The 19,174-nt window shown below is 47.4% G+C and overlaps 1 protein-coding gene across 1 annotated transcript in view; it reads right to left on the minus strand.

The window, feature by feature from the left end:
* The window catches only part of EFR3A (EFR3 homolog A), a 1,274,477-nt gene that overhangs the window by 872,683 nt on the left and 382,620 nt on the right, over positions 1-19,174 (minus strand). The window contains exon 5 of the mRNA XM_078686747.1: positions 12,650-12,800. Coding sequence (XP_078542873.1) covers positions 12,650-12,800 — 151 coding nt within the window. The remainder of the gene's footprint in view (positions 1-12,649; positions 12,801-19,174) is intronic.

A 19,174-nucleotide genomic window follows, 5' to 3' on the forward strand; every position in this document is an offset into this window, starting at 1 on the left:
ATTTTCCAAACCTTGTATTTCTTACACCAAATGGTAGAAGGAGATAGGGCTAATAATATACCTCTTTCAGGTGAATTCAAGGACTCAATTGTCAGACCCCTTGCCTGTATTGCTTGTTGATGGGTTTCAAACTTATGTATTTCCCTCAAATATTATTTTCTCATCCTAGCAGTTTGCAATAGATCTTGTTCACACTCGTAAATCAGATATGGGGTAAAAAGCGCCTCTGTAGACGGGAATCTTTCATACGTCCCCACTTGCAACTTACTTACTCCATCCACCCTTTCTACCTTTGCATCTCATCTCCTCACCTGCAACATTAATTCACTCCAACTCCACTCTTTTGATGTATCTTTCCACTACTTCCCATGTACCTTTTCACCACTTTTTACCTTTCTTTCATTTAGTCCTGCAGTTCGCTCTCCTACCAATACATACCTTTGTGCACCTCTTTGGATGCAGTTGTCTTCCCCCCCCTCACCTCTTCATCTGGAGCTATCTCTCGGAGTCCATCAGGTTTCCATACAATCCCTCAGTTCTCAAGCTGTAATTTTCATTTGCTCCACACCTCAGGAATTTTCAATTTCCTTCACATTTTTTCACCTCCCTTAGACCACTCTGTAAGTCTCTTGTCACTCCCACCTCATTCTGAGACTGTAATGGGAATTCCTGACACACTTAGGTCCTACATAGGGCCACTTCTGGTGGGTTTTTGGTTACACGGGCAAGAGGAACTGGGAAAGGGGGCCACGGGATGTAACAATTTTCTGTGCTCCCTTGTGAATTTGGATGGATCTGGATGCCTGCTCTTTGTGCACTGCGTACAAGACGCTACACACCACCTACTGATTAATGCTAGTCAGGGCAGCACCAAGCGAATTTAACAACATAAGAACCTACTACACCATGGGATGCATAAGAAATATGTCAAAATATGGAGTCCCTGGACTCAGGCCAACGCAGCTTTGGGATAAGCAAGGAACATTGATTGATATCATTACTTAGGGGCAGTGGAATTGTACTGTAGTATTAGTTTCTAAATGGCATTTGTGCTGACAATTGGTGATCGATCCCACTGATTTATGGCACATGCTCAAGTATGTTTCCCTTTGATAGACCAAAATCAATAAAGAGAAGTTAGAAAAATAAGAACCTACTGTAAATGAGTGTTTTTACTAGCATTTCTTGCATCTTCCAATTTTTATTGGGCAAAACAAGCGGATAAGACATTTATAATGTGATGGGTTTTAAATTCATACTGTTTATTTTAATTCAAGGGTGGGATTCTATGTCTCTAACAAAATCTACCTTATTCAAACTACGAATTCGAACCAGAGTAAAGTTGTTTAGCAAACGCTGTAGCTAGAATGGCTAGTCTTTTGTTTTGCCTTTATATAACAAATCAGTGTGATAAACCTTTAGTCTGACTTGTCAATGGTAACCTAAGAAGGTAGCCACTGTCCCAAGCCGGGTACTCTTTGGCTTCATTTGTTCAATGGTGTGACAGGAATCCCAGTTCTTCTTGCCAAATTGCTTTCAGCAACTATCATCAGTCTTTTGGGGGGGCAGATTAATGGGCCATTAACTGCCAGTATAAACACCGTAAAATAGATCAGGGGAAAGCAAAAGAAAATGGACAACAGGATTGCAAAGGTTTTACAAACACTTTACCAGTCCAAAAGCTGAATGTAAAGAGACCTTCAATAAATGCTGCAGACATACCTTAACATGTCACTTAGCTACATTTCTATGTGAACGTTTTAATGCCCTTCTAACTGCAAAGTTCATTACCACATCCTTAAATCAAGATATTCTTTCTAAAAGATTGCTTCTGGACTCTTGGCATGTTCTAATGTAAAAATATATACAATATAATTTATAGATGCCGGTGAAAATAAATATGGCCCTATAAAACATTGTTTAAAGCAAGTTATGTTTTCCAAACCAGTAAAAACATGCTTTCTGAGTAAACTTCTATTTTCATGCCAAGTTGGTGTAAGTCTATTTGTGGTTCGGTTTTAGGTGCAAGCAAAATTTCCTATTGAATCTCAAATGTGAAAAACACAAATTTTCTACACCAGCCCTTAACTTTATTTCCTTTGCACTGACCTCCACAAAACGTAGCATGCCAAACCATAGCTGAGTAAGATAATGGATCGCCAATTTGGTGCAAATGTGTCCACGGGGTCACCAGTTTCAGGCAAATAAAGAAAATTCCTTTTCAATGAAAAGTGCAACTGAACCAGAACTACATAGTGTTGTCTGCCGTGCTTAATGTACATAATTTTCAAACTAAAAAAATATAACACTTCGTAACTGAGATATGGGTATGCCTTAGCTGCAAACGAAACAATTAAATTCTCCAGATTTGGAAAGCAATGCACAAAACGCACATTATAACTCATGTCAACTGCCATTCTCAAAACACCCATGTTCCAATGGCACATAAAACAAGCATTTGCAATGCAATAGGCCTCGCATTTGTTAAAGTTAGAGCTGTTGACTTTGAAAGTAATGTTTTTTTACTTCTTTTTTTTATTTTCAGTGGAGTTATTATATTTGCAAAGAACTATTGCCAATGGAGTAAAAAAGCAAAAGTAAAAAACATTGTCATTTTCAATGCCAAGAGCTCTGACTTTTAACAAATGCAAGACCTATTACATTGGAAATGCAATCGGTCTCGCATTTGTTGAAGTTGGAGTTATTGGCATTATAAATGGCAATGTTTATTATCTAGCCATGTTGCAGGGTGCAGTACTATGTGTAGCCAAAAGAGGTCCCATGGGGTACTGCACCCTGCAGAAGATATAGTACATTCACCCTACCCATAATGCATTGCATGCAAGGCAGTACCACAAGTTCATTCAAATATCTATGCCATATATACAATTAGTAGCTGTGAAATTTGACAAATGAATTATTATATTAATTCCGGATTAGGCTGAACTCTGTGTGGAGCTGATGAAGGGAAATTTATAGAAGGTCTCATATAAATGTGAGATGTGCTAGTGAGTAAAGTAACCACTGCCAGCCTGGCGTAGGGCCAAGCATGTGTCATGCCTGAAGCCCTTAAGGAAAATAGTGCTCTGAGGGTGTAATTAAAACCGAGGTAATACCAGGGGGTGTCCTCATGGGAGGTTATAAGAAGAGACAAGGTGGTACTAAGGAGGGACTATTAAGCCCATTGACCAAAGAAAAGCCACCATTTCCAAAGGACAGGGACAGCAGCCCAAGATGGGCGGAAAGTGGGCCGAGCTTTATGCCCAATACAGCATGCATTCTCAGCCCGAGACACTTGATCTTCAGGTTGCAAGGTCCTCAGCTGAGATACAGGCACTGGTACGAACAAATTGACCTTTCTTTTTCAGAGAAATAGTACAACGTATCTTTAATATGTCTGATACGAAGGGTATAGTGCACCTATTTAAGACCATAGGTTAGGGGCTGTTGCACAAGTTACTACTTGTGTAACGATATATCTGTAAGAGACATTAGTTAGTATTAGATTCCTTACCTTAGAATATCCCCAGGCGTCAGACTGGATCCGGAAATTTTTGCGCAGCAGTACCCTTGCGCGTCGGTAGGCGTCGTCTGCGGCTCCGCGTCCGTCGTCGTCGTGATGACGTCGTCGGAGTACTTAGACGCCGCCTCCGCGTGCTGACATCAGTTCTTAGACACAGCTTTTCCGCGCCAGAAACGCAGAGCCATGTTAAAAACCAACACTGGTGCCATTGAACTAGGGCCCTGAAAGGGGGTAACCCTAACCCTAGATATTGGTTCGCAGAACGGGGAGGATGGGTGGGTCGGTAAGGAATCTAATACTAACTAATGTCTCTTACAGATATATCGTTACACAAGTAGTAACTTGTGCATCTGAAAGAGACACGTTAGTATTAGATTCCTTACCTTAGAATAGATAACCCAGCAATACCAACCCCGGTGGTGGGTCTGCGAACCAATAATCACACCAGAAAGTCCTGGAGGATGGAACAGCCAAAGAAGCCATCCCTCCGGACTTGGCTGTCCAGGCAGTAGTGTCTTGCAAACGTGTGCAGCGATGCCCACGTAGCTGCCTGACAGATGTCTTGTAAGGGCACTCCCCTGCCCAGGGCAGTGGTAGTCGCTGTGGCTCGGGTGGAATGAGCCCGCAATCCAACAGGGGGCTCCTTCTTAGCCAAGGAGTAACATGCCTGGATGCACAAGATGATCCACCGGGAGATGGTCCTCTTGTGTACCGCTTTCCCCTTCTTAGCACCCACGTAACCAACAAAGAGTTGGTCATCCACCCGGAACTGGCGTGTGCGATCCAAGTAGAATGAGAGCGCACGTTTTGGGTCCAGACGGTGGAGCCGCTCTTCCTCTTTAGAGGGATGCGGTGGCAGGAAGAAGGTTGGCAAGGTGATAGACTGCCCGATGTGGAAGGCCGTGACAACCTTGGGCAGGAAAGAGGGCTTAGTACGCAACACCACTTTGTCCGGATGGACAGAAAGGAAAGGTGGAGTACAAGAAAGGGCCTGGAGCTCACTCACTCTCCTGGCAGAGGTGATGGCAACCAGGAAAGCAGTCTTCAGAGTAAGAAGGCGAAGAGGACAGTTGTGAAGTGGGTCAAAGGGAGCGCACATCAGAAACGTAAGAACCAGGTTCAAGTCCCACTGAGGCATTACAAACGGAACAGGAGGGAATGTGTGTTTGATGCCTTTTAGAAATCTATTTACAATAGGGGACTTGAACAAAGAAGGTTGATCAGGCAGCCTTAGAAAGGCTGAAAGGGCAGAAAGGTAGCCCTTGATAGTGCCCAGAGCAGAGCCCTGCTGGGCAAGAGAAAGAAGGAAGAGAAGAACCTCAGAAAGAGGGGCAGCAAGAGGATCCACAGCCTTTTCTGTGCACCATGCCACAAATCTGTTCCACCTGCAGGCGTATACCGACTTTGAGGAGGGACGCCTGGCTGCCAGAATGACATTGCAGACTTCAGGCGGCAAGTCAAATGGCCTCAACTGTCGCCGCTCAATCTCCAAGCATGGAGACTGGACAGGTTCGGGTGGAGGACCGTCCCCTGCTGCTGCGACAGAAGATCCTCCTGAAGAGGCAGACGAACCGGGGGATCGACTGACATACTGAGTAGCTCTGGATACCAGTACCTTCGAGCCCAGTCCGGAGCCACAAGGATGACTTGGGCCCGGTCGCGCTTGATCTTCTTCAGCACTCTGGGCAGAAGTGGTATAGGCGGAAAGGCATACAGTAGTCCGCAACTCCACTCGCGACGGAAAGCGTCTCCGAGCGAGTGCCGCCTTGGAAATTCCAACACGCAGAACTGATGACATTGCGCGTTCTCTTCGGTGGCGAATAGATCTACCCAAGGCTCTACCCATCGCTGAAAGAGGCGTTGCGCCACGTCCGAGTTCAGACGCCATTCGTGATCCATCATGCACCGACGGCTGAGCTCGTCCGCTCTGGCGTTCAGAGATCCTGCCAGGTGTTGAGCCACCAGGGTCACGCCCTGGCGTTCCAGCCACTGCCAGAGGCGCAGAGCCTCCTGGCAAAGTGTCCACGACCCCACCCCGCCCTGTTTGTTGCAGTACCACATGGCGGTGGTGTTGTCCGTGAACACCCGCACTACACTGCCCCGGACAGAGGGGAGGAATGCTTTCAGTGCTAGACGACTCGCCCGTAACTCCAACAGGTTGATGTGGAGCCGGGCCTCCGCCGGAGACCAGAGGCCTCTGATCTCCGTCTCTCCCATGTGGCCTCCCCAGCCCTGGAGAGACGCATCTGTCACAACTACGTGCTCCGGTTGGGGAAGGGAGAGGGATCTCCGCTGACCCAATCGCGGTCCGTGAGCCACCACTGCAGCTGTCTCGCAGTGCCCTCCGAGATCAGGACGTGGTCGGATAGGTTGCCCTGATGCTGGGCCCACTGAAACTTCAGGTCCCACTGCAGAGCCCGCATCCGCCACCTGGCGTGATGCACCAGTAGGATGCAGGAGGCCATCAGCCCCAGAAGCCGCAGCGTCAACCTGACCGAGACCCGGGATAACAGCTGAAAGATGGGAATCAGAGCCTGAATATCCCGGACCCGCTGTTCGGGTGGATAAACCCGAAACCGCGCCGAGTCGAGAACCGCTCCGATGAAAAGGAGCTTTTGAGAGGGGCACAGGTGTGACTTCGGCACATTGATGGAGAACCCCAGCCGGTGCAGGAGATCTGCCGCACCACGACGTCCTGGCTCTGATTGATTTTCTGCTAATAGAATAACAGCGTACTAAGGCAAGTATCATTCACGCTCGAAGGGCACTTAATCTGCCCGTGCTATTCGAAACACATCCATTTGAAACTGGTGTACCCTTTTCTTTTAGATACAGCTTCCCTCCCGACTTTGCACCATCTAATTGTGTACCACTGATCGGTAAGCCACACAGTGTGTGGGTTGGGCGGCTGAGTTAGGTTCACTGATAGCTGGTCTTAAAATAAAGTATGTTTAAAAGCTTTTCCTGATCTCCCCTTTGTGCCGTTTTTGTTGTCACTCAGCATGTTTGAGTTATTAATTTTAATTCTTTTGTTTTATTTCTTGGTTGTGCCTTGTCTAGATACTACTCGTGGCCCTGAAGAGAATCCCACGAAAATAATTGGGATTCGAAACGCGTAGGCTCCTTTGCCACATCACAACTGCGAAAACGGCTTGGCCATCCAATTAATGTTTCCATCCCGTCTGTACATTACGTAGAATCTTTCGAAAGTGCAAAAAAATATTAGAGACGAATGTACATATGATAGAAGTCGTTTTGTTAATTTTTGTGTAACATTGTATTCGCAGTTTGTGGCCCCATGTTCTTTTTGAAAAATTAGAAATTGCAAATGTATATATAACTTTTTACTATTATAATGTGTGTTTCTTTATTTCTTCCTTTTCTTCTGAATGGTGTGAAAGTTTGTTGAATGCCTGTGATATGGTTGCATTAACGAATGTTTGAAGATAAATATTCAGTTTTCTTTAATTTCACTTGTCCTTCCCCTGTGACTATGTTCCTTTGATTGCTTTAAAAAAGAAATCCTTTTTTCTAATATATCAAAATAAAAAGCTACTAAACAGCAATTACCGTCCTTGAATCCTTTGTTCAGGTTCTGGTTAACATATTGTTTGTCTAAATTGTCCATATCAGCATTGGCATTCTATTTTGTTTTTTGATAATCCGGCTCAGCCTTGCTGTATAGAGCCAACCCACAGTTGTTTTCTAGTAGTCTGGAGGTGGCTGACGACTGTCTGGGGCGAGCCCGCCTTCAACAACCAGTCGTCGAGGTAGGGGAAGACTGAAACCCCTAACCTGCGCAGATGAGCTGCGACCACCGCCATCACCTTTGTGAACACCCGTGGGGCGCTGGTAAGGCCGAAGGGGAGCACGGTATACTGAAAGTGCTCGTGGCCAACCGTGAACCGCAGGTAGCGCCGGTGGGCCGGCAGGACGGGGATGTGGAAATAAGCGTCCTGCAAGTCCAACGCTACCATCCAGTCTCCTGGGTCCAGGGCAGCTAGGACCTGAGCCAGTGTCAGCATCTTGAACTTCTCCTTCCGGAGGAAGTCGTTGATGTTCCTTAGGTCCAAGATAGGGCGTAGGCCCCCTTTGCCCTTCTTGGGTACCAGAAAGTAGTGGGAGTAGCAACCACACCCTACTTCTGGCCCAGGAACGCGCTCGATGGCCCCCTTGGCCAAGAGGGCCGTAACTTCCTCCTGCAGAAGTCGCAAATGATCCCCCGATACACGGTGGTTCTGTGGTGGCATGGCTGGAGGAGTCGCCTCGAAGGGGAGGGAGTAGCCCCTTCGGACGATCTGCAGCACCCACCTGTCCGAAGTGACGGTGCGCCAGTGGAGGTGGTGATGGCGAACCCTGCCCCCCACTGGCGTCACATGGGCCTGAAAGCACGGACTAAGAGGGTTTTAAGGCGGATGCCGCGGGGGAAGATGTGGACTGACCTCGCCGTTGTCCCCGACCGCCGGGACGGCGGTTCCCACGGCCGCCACTGCGTTGGGTATTACCCTGCGGAGCATGGCTGGCAGCATGTGTGGGTACACCCCTTCCGTGGCCATGAAAGGAGTGAAGGGCAGCCGATTGCTGGCGTGGGGCCGAGAGGCCCAAGGACTTGGCCGTAGCCCTGGAGTCCTTAAAGCGCTCAAGCGCATGGTCTGCCTTGTCGCCAAAGAGGCGACGGCCATCAAACGGCATGTCCATCAAAGTGTTTTGGACATCGGCCGAAAAGTTGGCGGACCTCAACCAGGCGTGGCGTCTGACCGCCACCGTCATTGCCATCGCTCTACCCAGTGAGTCGGTGGTATCCAGCCCACACCGTATAGAATATTTGGCTGCATCCCGGCCCTCCACAAGGGCTTGGCCGAGTTTGGCCCGTACCTCCAACGGACAATCTGGCAGCACTTCCGCAACCGTAATCCCACAGAGAGTGGGTGTAGCGGCCCAAGAGGCATGCGGTGTTGGAAGACCGCAGTCCCAGACTAAGGGACGAGAAGATCTTTTTGCCGTACTACTCGTACCTCTTGGATTCCCTGTCCGGCGGTGCCGACGGGAATGCGGTCTGGGAATTGGAGGCCTGGATGACCAGGCTCTCGGGGGTAGGGTGGGTGGACAGGAAACATGGGTCGCCCGGGGCTGGGCGGTGGCGTCTGGCCACGTTCCTATCTACGGGCGAACCCGTAGCGGGCTTGGACACCCCAGAAAAACGTCGGTCAAGGCCTCATTAAAGGGCAGCAGAGGCTCGGCCGAGCTTGACTGCGGATTAAGGACCTCAGTGAGGAGATTAGTCCTCACGGCCGCGACGGGGAGCTCAAGGCCCAAGGCCTTGGCAGCCCTCATCAACACCACACTGTAGGTTGCCCCCTCGTCCGAAGCCACGGTAGGAGGGGAGACAAAACCAGTGTCTGGAGAGGTGTCCAGGCCACTGGCCTCCCCCAAGGTCTCCTGCCCAGTCCTCATGAGACTGACACTCTCGGGTCAGAGGGTCCTCAGACCCCTCCCAATCCCCTTCATCACCCATCTCCTGAAACTCAGGGTTCTCAACGAATGGGGCCTGTTCATAGAAGTGAAACTCCCCAAACGACGTCTGGAGCGGCGCCCATCGGGGCCGTCCCGACGTCGGAACAGGAACGAAGGGGGCATCGGTGACGGCGCCGCCCGAGGACGGCGCCGGAGGCGACACCTGATGGTCAGACGCCGGGGAGGTCGTAAGGTCCACCGGCGACGATCCAGATCCCGAAGAAGGTCGGCGTCGGGATTGTGGGACCCTGCGGCGCCGGGCCCGAAGGCGTCGGCGGCGTCGGGGCCGAAGCACCCGACAGCATCGGGGCCGAAGCCCCCGACCCGCTAGAGGCCCCAGACGGGTCCGCTAGGCCCGAAGGCGCCGCGGAGCCCGTCGGAGGAGTTTCCTCATGGCCATGAGGAAGCGCTTGATCTCCTCCGGCGTCGCGTTTAGCCCAGGGACCGGAGGGTGTGGAGCTGGACGCGGCGCCCGCGACTCCGACGGAGCCGCGTGGGTGGTGTCACCCGAACCCCCGGCCGCATCGCGCGAGCGTCGGGGGGAGTCCGCAGAGCGATGACGCCTCTTAGACTTCTTGTGCTTCTTACCTGACGACGACTTCGACCCGGAGGAGTGCGGCCTACTCTCGGAACTGTGGTGGCTCCGAGCCCGCGACCTGTCCCTCGACCTCCCGTGGGACCGAGACCTCTCGCGGCTAGGGACCGACTGCGGGAGTTCGAGTCGCCTGCGGGACCGCTTCCGCCTGGCTTTCGAAGAGAGGGCCCGGCAGTCGGAGCAGGCCTTGTCGTCGTGGTCGACGCCTAGACAAGTTAGACACAGGTGGTGAGGATCCGTGACCGACATAGTGCGGTCGCAATCCTCGCAGTGCTTAAAGCCAGGCATCCCTACGGCACCAATCTGAGTCGAAAGACTTCGAGAAATGATCAAAAATGATCCAAAAAGTTAGTCAAAAATTGACTAGGGTTACTGCTTTTTCCAGATCTGCGCTTGCTGGCGCGGAAAAAAAGAAGAACTGACGTCAGCACGTGGAGGCGGCGTCTAAGTACTCCGACGACGTCATCACGGCACCCACGACGCCGACGACGGACGCGGAGCCGCAGACGACGCCTACCGACGCGCAAGGGTACTGCTACGCAAAACTTTCCGGATCCAGTCTGACGCCTGGGGATATTCTAAGGTAAGGAATCTAATACTAACGTGTCTCTTTCAGATAAGCACCTTTCAGACAGTCTTCGGAGTGATTCCAGCTTTCATACACTCCGTTTTGGGAAGCGTTTTTGGAGGGCTTCCGCTTATCCTACTAATGGCAGTGGGTATCCTGGTTTGAATATTTCTGCTACGCATTGGATGTCGCAGTAACCAAAGAGATGGAAAAAACGCTCTTGGAGCGACATTACCATGAACGCATGATACTCCATCTGGGCACACCTCGACTTCGGGAGCTAAGCAGGTCATCACCATCGTCATCCTCAGCCGACATGACACAGCAAGGTAGAACCCCGGAGGGTACCTTTGGGTATATAAACACCATATCTTTGTTGGGGCAGGCAGAGGAGAAAGACTTCCATGCTGACACGAGACGCTGAGGCTCCTGCATGCAGAGACCCCAGCACAAAGAGTTCTGACATCCCTTGTAGGGTGTCTATATCGAGATCAAGACCAAGACGGGGTCCTTCACTCTCCCACATGGGGTTGGCTCTATCCAGAGTGGATTCTTGGCTATACACCTATATGCATGCTAGGTATACTTTGGTACATCTAGTTAGGGTTTGCATCTTAGGAGTACGCATTATTACGGTCATGTATTTATACCTGCATATATCCATTGTTTTAGCACTATGGTAGAATTCTACCATCTATTTACTCTGTTGGTGCTTATACCAGTATACATCTGTTTCTGTCATATGGTTGTTGTAGCACACATATTTTACTCAAGAATGAAGCTGGTTCAATAAATACTTACTGAAAACGTCCTTTATCATTTATTCTGAGTATCTCTCTGAGACAAAGTGAGCATGAGTGACTGAGCGAAAAGTACTGTTCTGTTTCTACGATCCTCGAGGGGAAAGGGTTGTTATGTTCGATAGTTGCCATAAACTATTCTCTCCTTGGTAAGAGGAGTCCATAGTGGCAATTTGAGCTAGCTGGTATACATGCGAACATATTCGGTGGGGGTGTCTGGAATCAGTCTGGACACCAGTCCCACCGTTTATGCTGTCTAAACGTGCAGATCCTATATAGATTTATAAGAACTACACAACAGGGAAAGGTGTGTGCCAAGATCAGTGCACCCTGCTATACGTTTATCCCATAGTAAACACAACAAGATGATGGATAGAGTGCTGAAATTTATCAATCACTCACCCACAGTCCAGAGATCTGGGTTTAATCCATCGTTTTTTGCTCACTATGCCACCCCAGTTTGAGTCAAGCTAGCCTGGCTGATGAGGGGTGAAACCTAGAAATCGGTATCTAAAACTTGTACTGACCACTTTAAGCAAATGATCTACATTTGAAATTGCTGCTGACAGGACGATATATGTGCATAGCTGGCAAGCCTGTTGTCGTGAGAGCTGCATGCCAGATCATGCCTTCTGATTTCTACATTTTGAATAAATGACCCGAGTCAGTTGGGTACTGTGAGTAGCCGATAAAAGCAGTGGGCCTGCCAATGTAAACAAGGACAATTTACATGAACAATACTAAAAAGGCAACAAATGGAATATACTAACTATACTCATCCAATGCTCCTTTAGCCCAATGACCTTCCTCGATTCCGATTGACAGGAAGAGAGTTGCTGCAATCGTTCAGTAATTAAGGCATTTGGCAAATACAGATTTCTGTACTGAAAACATTGCAATCCATATAATAGTAGAAACAAATGTGCACATGAAAGATGAGCTGCATATGCCTGTAAACACATTATAATTCTTAACTTGTATTTTTCAATATATCATTTGTTTTGAATTTTAGTTCTGGGGTTCTTTTACAGGCCCAAAAAGATTTTCTTGGAAAAAAAAACCTGGAATTGTAGATAGAGCAGTTATATACCTATTTAGTCATGCTTCTAGCAAGGTTGTATTTACCATGCACAATGTTATGCTGTTAGAGAGGAAACCTTCTATTCAAGATGGCTTCTGCGTTCAGTACAGTCCTTGGCAAATGGTGAAAAAAATGTACTTTGTCTACTCCAAAGAAAGCACTAGTTGGGATCATACACCTAATAGCCAACTGCATAACTGTGAGACAGAAATACCCATTTGGGTCGATACAATAAGTGATTGAACAATCTCTCAAAGAAATGGCCAACAGATGATGGCTCAAACAAAACAATGGTGTAAGGAAATTGACCGAAGCCTGCATTTGTGCTATATCTGTCCAACCAGACCTAATCACTACTGCTGTGAACAGGCCCTAGAAATCAATAACTACAATGTTCCCACTGAACACACAAAACTACAAATATAAAGGTTTGATAAATACTTTTTGGGACATTGATGGAATGCGAGTGCCATGACTGTGCCTCTCACCCTTTATGTGTCACAGCTGGAAAGTCTTTATTAATAGGACAATAACATTTTAGAACAAGAATCTTATTGGGTTTACTCACAGAGTTGGTTCCATAAACTTGCAGCTTTGGTTCCCCTGATTCCAGGAGTTTGGCTACCATCTGAAGGAAGCTCTCTACAAATGGTTTAATACTCTGAGAATGGCAGGCCATCAAAAGCTGATCCAGAGCTTCCATTGCAATGAAAACATACCTTAAAAGAAAAGAAAAAAAGGAACATGTTACTTACCCTGTAAGCATCTGTTCGTAGAATGTAGAGCTGTAGATTTACATGCTTCGCCAAATACTTTCTAGCGTTGGGCTCAGACGTTTGCAAGTTGTTTTTATTCAAAGAAGTCTCTTGAGTTACTGGATAAGTTGCCCAATCCACATGGACGTCTCCCTATTTCATTGTTTTCGCACACTGGGTTATACAATATGGAGTCCAATGATAAATAAAGTACATAATGTGCAATGTGTATTAAGAGATTCTGGGAAGGCTGGCAAGCAAATGTGACTCTACTACACACTAGGAACAGATGCTTACAGGGTAATATTTCCGTTCATAGGCTGTGTCCCTGTAGAAAAAAATGCTTAGGATAGCCTGTAAAGCAGGACCCTCAGAGTGGTTGAGTGTCAATGATGCAGAAGCTTAAAATGAGGTTAACACCGTCTGATCTACCAAGGTTTGTTGATGAGCTAAAATAACCACACAGTAGTGCTAAGAAAAGTAGAGTGGCGTTGAGCAAGTAGCTGCTTTACAAATAGCCAACAATGGGATGCACCCCAAAAAAATCAAAAGGCAGAGTTGCTCCCTTTTTGCAGTCTAAGTGCACCCTAGGTAGAATCCTTATAGCTTTGAGATAGTAAGTCTAAATATATTTGACAATCCATTTAGCTATTCTTGCGTTAAGGGAGTCTTTTTGCAGCTTTGCAAATACAAAACAAATAGCGGGTTTAATTTTTGAAATACCCTAGTTCTCTCTAAGCGGTAAAGAAGAGCTCTTTTGTCATCTAGTGGGTGAAGCAGGAAGTCTGCAAAGTTGTTGTTGATTCTGTGGCGGATTGCCTAATGTCAAATCTCCTGGGACAACTTAGATAGATAAGGAGTGTGTGCCCCTCCCTGCTTCTGTAAGTAGTACAGGACAGTCATGTAGTCTGTCCTGGTAAAACCACCTAATCAAAGATCAATTTTAAGATGGCCTTAAAAGCCAAACAGACAGCTAACACCTGTAGGAATTTGATGTGGGAATCCTGGTGTAGAAATAGTCACATCTCTTGGACAGTCAGGTTGGTGTGGTGCATGCCCCAACCTGTGACAGAGGCACCTGAAATGATGGTCTCCTGCTGTACTCGGTCTGCATAAAGACCGCCCTGCAACAAATTGTTGCTATTGCACCACTGCGGACAGCAGCGGACCTTGGCTTGAACCAACACTAGATCTTCCTAGTGACCAGCCACCTGAGACCGTTGATGCACAAGATACTGTTGCACTGAGCTCATATGGAGTCCAATACGTCACAAAGGAGATGCAGGATGCCATTATCCCTAGAAGGCGCATGGCAGATCTCACTAAGATATGCAGACTGGGCTGAAAGAGGTAGCAATTGCTGGAAAGATGTGACTCTTTGCTGATTGGAATAAGCCTTCCCTGTAATGGCATCCAAGATTGACCCTAGGAAAAGTTACTTCTGGAGAGCCTGCAGGCGAGCCCTTGCAAAATGTATTGTGAACCCTACATAGTGAAGCGGGGACACAGCTGTTTGAGAAGGAGCCAGGCACTGTTTGGTGCTACTCTTTATCAGCCAACCATATAGGATAGGAAACACATAAATGTCCAACCTTTGCAAATGTGCAGTTACCAATGCTAGGCACTTTGTGAACACCACTAAAGCTATGGTGATTTAGAAAGGAAGAACTCTGAATTGGTAGTGCTTATACAATCGATGAGTAGGGTGGGCGGGTTTATGTAAATAGGCATCACTGAGTGTAGACATGAAGGGGGATGACATCCTGTAGATTTGTAATGCGAAAAGGTTCTGATAGGATTTGATGGTTAAGTGACCTCTAGTCAGGTTAGGTCTGAGAAAGCTGCCAATTTGGGGAATTAGAAAGTAGAGGGAGTAGACTCCGCTTCCTTATTATTATGGGGGCACACTCTCTATGGTACCCTTACTGCAGGAGAGTGACCTCCTCTTGAAGATGCAAACGATATTCTGTTCTGGGAGCATGTGATCGAGGTGGTTTGGTAGGAGGAAGGGGCTGTGCACAGTTCGAGGCCACAGCAATGTTAAATGATGGCTCAGACCCACTTGTTGGACTTAAACTCCTCTCAACGAGGGAGCCAACTGCGTAACCATCCTCCAACAGGTGGCTTGTGATTCGTAAATCAGGCCCTAAGAAGCTTCAACTCACTCCTTCACATCCCTCCCATACTGAGGAAAAAATCATCCCAGACACACTCTTTCTCAGGAAACGGTCCATGGATTCGGAACTCACTCCCGAAAGACATCCCCTGTAATCCTTCCTATACTTGTTTCAAACGGACCTCAAATCACTACTGATGAACAAATAAGTCGGGTCGCTCCCCTGAACTTGCTACCCTAACAGGAACATTAGATGTGGTCACCTGACCCAATGCAGCATTTTTAATCTATCATCTATGCCTATGAGGTATAAAGTTGTACTATGTGTTACTTTTTTATTTACTTATATAATGTTGCACTGTTCATTTATTTTTTCCTCCCCAATATATTATGTAAAATAAATCCAGGGGAAAAGGATGGCAAGTGAGTGCTGGGAGGGGTGGGGGGTGCAGTCCTTTTACTGGAGCTATCTTTAACAATGTCCATTTTGTTACCTATGCAGGAGCCCAAACTGTATCTTCCTACGGATTCCTGATAAAAGAAATGGTGCTGCTGCCTCAGAAGACAGTGTGGATGCTCTGGTGAAGAATGTAGTGGCTTAAAGGTTTCCCATTGGTTTAGCTGTGTCACTATCTTTCTTAAGCTTTTACAGCATCTCATCAACCTGAAGCCAGAAAAGGTGCTCCCTGTCAAACCAGAGGTTGCGGTGATGCAGTTAAACCTCGGGCTAGGATCCAGAGATGTCTCCTAAGTAACACACTTGTGTTGATGGCCCTAGATGCAATGTTCAAAGTATCTAAGGTTCAACAGATGACGGAATTAGATATCACCTTGCCCTTAGCTACGATTAATACCCCACTGTTCCTTTACTGCTCCGATAGACGCTTAAGCAGCTTTTGCATAACCTCTCACTGTGCCCAGTCATAGCCGAAAGGACTGCCACTGAAATAGCTATCCCCCAATGACTTGCTGATCCAATAGCTTTTACCAGCCACATCACTTTTTTGGCTCTCCTTGTCTAGAGGAGAAGCATTGGCAGTGCTTTGTGCACAAACACGCTTATGGATTGTGTGGAAAATTAGAGAGTTGGGTGTAATGTGCCCCCTAAAATAGACTGGCTCATTAGGAGAGGGTCTACATCTTTTCTCTACCCTTAGAGTGGCACCTCTCTTACAGGTTACTTAAAATAGGAAGAGGGGGACTTTAGAATGCCCTTTAGTAGGGTCATGGCCTGAAGCCTCATCTCATCATAGGGCTCACAAGGACCATAGTGGCTATCTATGCCTGAGTAGGAAACAAAGGACCCCTAATGGTGACTCTGTTGGAGGCAGTGGAGGTGGAATGTATGACGGTGGTGGTGGAGGAGTGTGTGGCAAAGAAAGTGGGCCTGTATCCCTGTCCTATGTCTTTTTGACATCAGCTCTGGAGAAGGCAGCCTGGAAGACTCATCCACCTCAAAAGCTAGTCCTTCTTACGTAGTAGGTCTGATGTCGTTTGTGGAGGTGTCTTTGCCGAGATTTTGCCGGTAACTGGACGTATAGACACTTTTTTTGTCCCGCATCCAGTTCCTGTTGGGATTCATTCAAAAATAGGTGCCTTGACATCCTACTCTATAGTCGTCAACGTCCTATCTTTCATCTTTGGAGTCAAGGTGTGTTTTGGTGCCGATGAAGGTTTTGGTATTGAGAGGATTTTCTACACAAGCTCCAACTGAGTCTTTAGTGACTGCTTCTTAATGGTCCAATGGTGCTTGGTGCTTCTGGTGCACCTCAGGCTCGAGAGGCCCTGGGGCTCGATACCCTTTGCTGGAGGCTTTCTATGCTCCGAAGGTTTGTGTCATTGCACACCAGAGCCCAAAGGCGGCAGAGGCCTATGACTGATTCCCTCAAGAGCGGTGGTCTGCTTTAGCATAGATTTTTTTTAGGCGAGGCTTAAATGGCTGGTAGATATGGGCCCACGGGTTGAAGGTATGCTCCTGGCCATGGGCAATATCTTGGTGCACTGTCCGGTCTTTGGCACCGTGCTGACATCCTCTATTTGCTGGTCCACCGACTCACTGCAGGATACCACCTCAGGGATGTGTTGTGGTTGTGCATGAGGAGAAGACTGAACGGGCCTGCATCTTCCTGCTCGGCTGTGTTGAGTGGATTTTCTTCGCTAAAGATGCTCAGAGTCTCAGTAATACCTGGTTGGTAAATTTTCTGGTGTGTCCAGGACTGTTAACTCAAATACCCAATGGTTTTGTTGGACCTGAAGGCAAGGCATGAATAACACAAAGAGTCAACGTGGTTGGGCAGAAGTACAGATTTCACATCTGTTGATCTGCCCTTGGGTACTTGGAGTGGGAGCATTCCACCACCCATGCACCACTTTCAGATTCCCCAAATGGGTATGAGGGGCTCAATGCCGGGGGACATCAAAGACAATCTTTGAATCATGATTTGGCTTCTAACACATGGAGGAAACAATGACAGCAGCATTTAATTGAAACGGACCCTCAATGATCAATAAAGGTTACCGCACAGGACTGCTGAAAAAATATTTTCCAAACATGATACCTTATGATTGCCCACGTGATACACATCCAAACAATGATGGAAAAAACAATCTAATATAGCATCCGTACCCATGTGCAATGCACACCAAGAGGAGTAGTCATATCACATTCTGTGACTCAAGAGACTTCTATGAACAAAAATAACTTGCAAATGTCTGAACCCAACACTAGATGAATGAGTTACACACCTTTGTAATGCTTTTTTTTGGTAGAGACTACATGTAGATTGCTCACCTTTTCAATATTCCCAAGATGTCAGATTGGACCCAGAAATGTTCTCAACAATACCTCTGTGCCTGGGAAGGTGGTGCTGTGCAGCTTTGCACTGGCATGGTCCGCATCAGAAATGATGTGCACAGCCTATATGTATGCCACGTGTGTGCCAGACCCAGGGCCTCAGTAGCAAACTGACTGTAGCCAGTGTGCAGGTTCCTAGACTTGGGATCGTATTAATGGGTAGAGTCCATTACACAGAACGGGGAGGAAGTGAGGGTTGGTGAGGAATCTGAGGCTAGAATGAGTCTCTACCAGAAAGAGCACTAACAAAGGGAAGTAACGTGTTCTTCTGATAGAGACTTCTAACCAAATGTTTCTCACCATCTTAATAAATTGATACCAAAGCAGCACCTATTTGTGGAGGGTTCGTGAATGGGCTGAAACCAGAAAGCCTTGAAAGAATGTGGGACAGAAAATGCCCTCCTTGGCACACACGACTGTCCAGAGAGTAGTGCTTTGTGGATGTATGGAGTGATGTCCACGTAGCTGCCTGGCATAAGAACAAGTCAGTAACTAAGCAGGACAATGCAGTGGTAACACCTCTGGGTCTGGCAGAATGAGCTTAGAGCCCTTTCGGAGGCTGCGTCTTGGCCAATGCAAACCAAATCTTAATGCAGGGCACAGTCAATCAGGAAATGGTCCTTTTCTGCACTGAATTGCCTTTGTTCGCCCCTGCGAACCCCACAAAGAGATGATCATCCATTTGGGGGTCTCTGATCTGATCAATGTAAATGCTCAGTGCTCTTTTGGGGCCTCTCCACTTGAGAGGGGTGAAGTAGAGCACAGAACACCGGGCAGCGTGCTGATTTGACAGATTTGGAAGGATATCACGACTTTCAGCAAGAATGATGCTTGCATCCGTAAAACCAGCTTGTCTTAGAAGTAGTGTACGACACAAAGCCTGACCCTCACTCACTCGCCACACCAAAGTGACATTGACAAGGAACACCCTCTTGATGGTGATAGGTTGCAAGGGACAGCTGTGAAGCAGTTCGAAGGAAGTACACATTCAGTTAATGAGGACCAAGCTAAGGGCCAAATGTGGAATGACAAAATGAGCATATGCTGTAGGCCTTTCAAAAAACAAATCACAACATGTGATTTAAATAGTGGGTGGCTAATCCAGTGACTGCAAAAAGGCCAAAAGATCCTGTTGATCTGTGACCAGAGCAAAGCCTAGAGGGGTCCATCTGCCAAGTGCTGTACCAAGATACAAACTTATCCCAATGAAAGTCGTACCATTTTTGTCAAGGGATGCCGACTGCCAAGATTACATTAACCACCTCTGGAGGAAGGTCAAAGGTGCTTAGCTGCTGCCACTCAATCTTAAAGCATGAAGCCTGGGTCTGGATCAAGACTCCACCTCATTCATTGGTGATCCTACTGGAG

Source organism: Lissotriton helveticus, chromosome 4_1 (assembly GCF_964261635.1).
Source record: "Lissotriton helveticus chromosome 4_1, aLisHel1.1, whole genome shotgun sequence".
Lineage (NCBI taxonomy): Eukaryota > Metazoa > Chordata > Amphibia > Caudata > Salamandridae > Lissotriton > Lissotriton helveticus.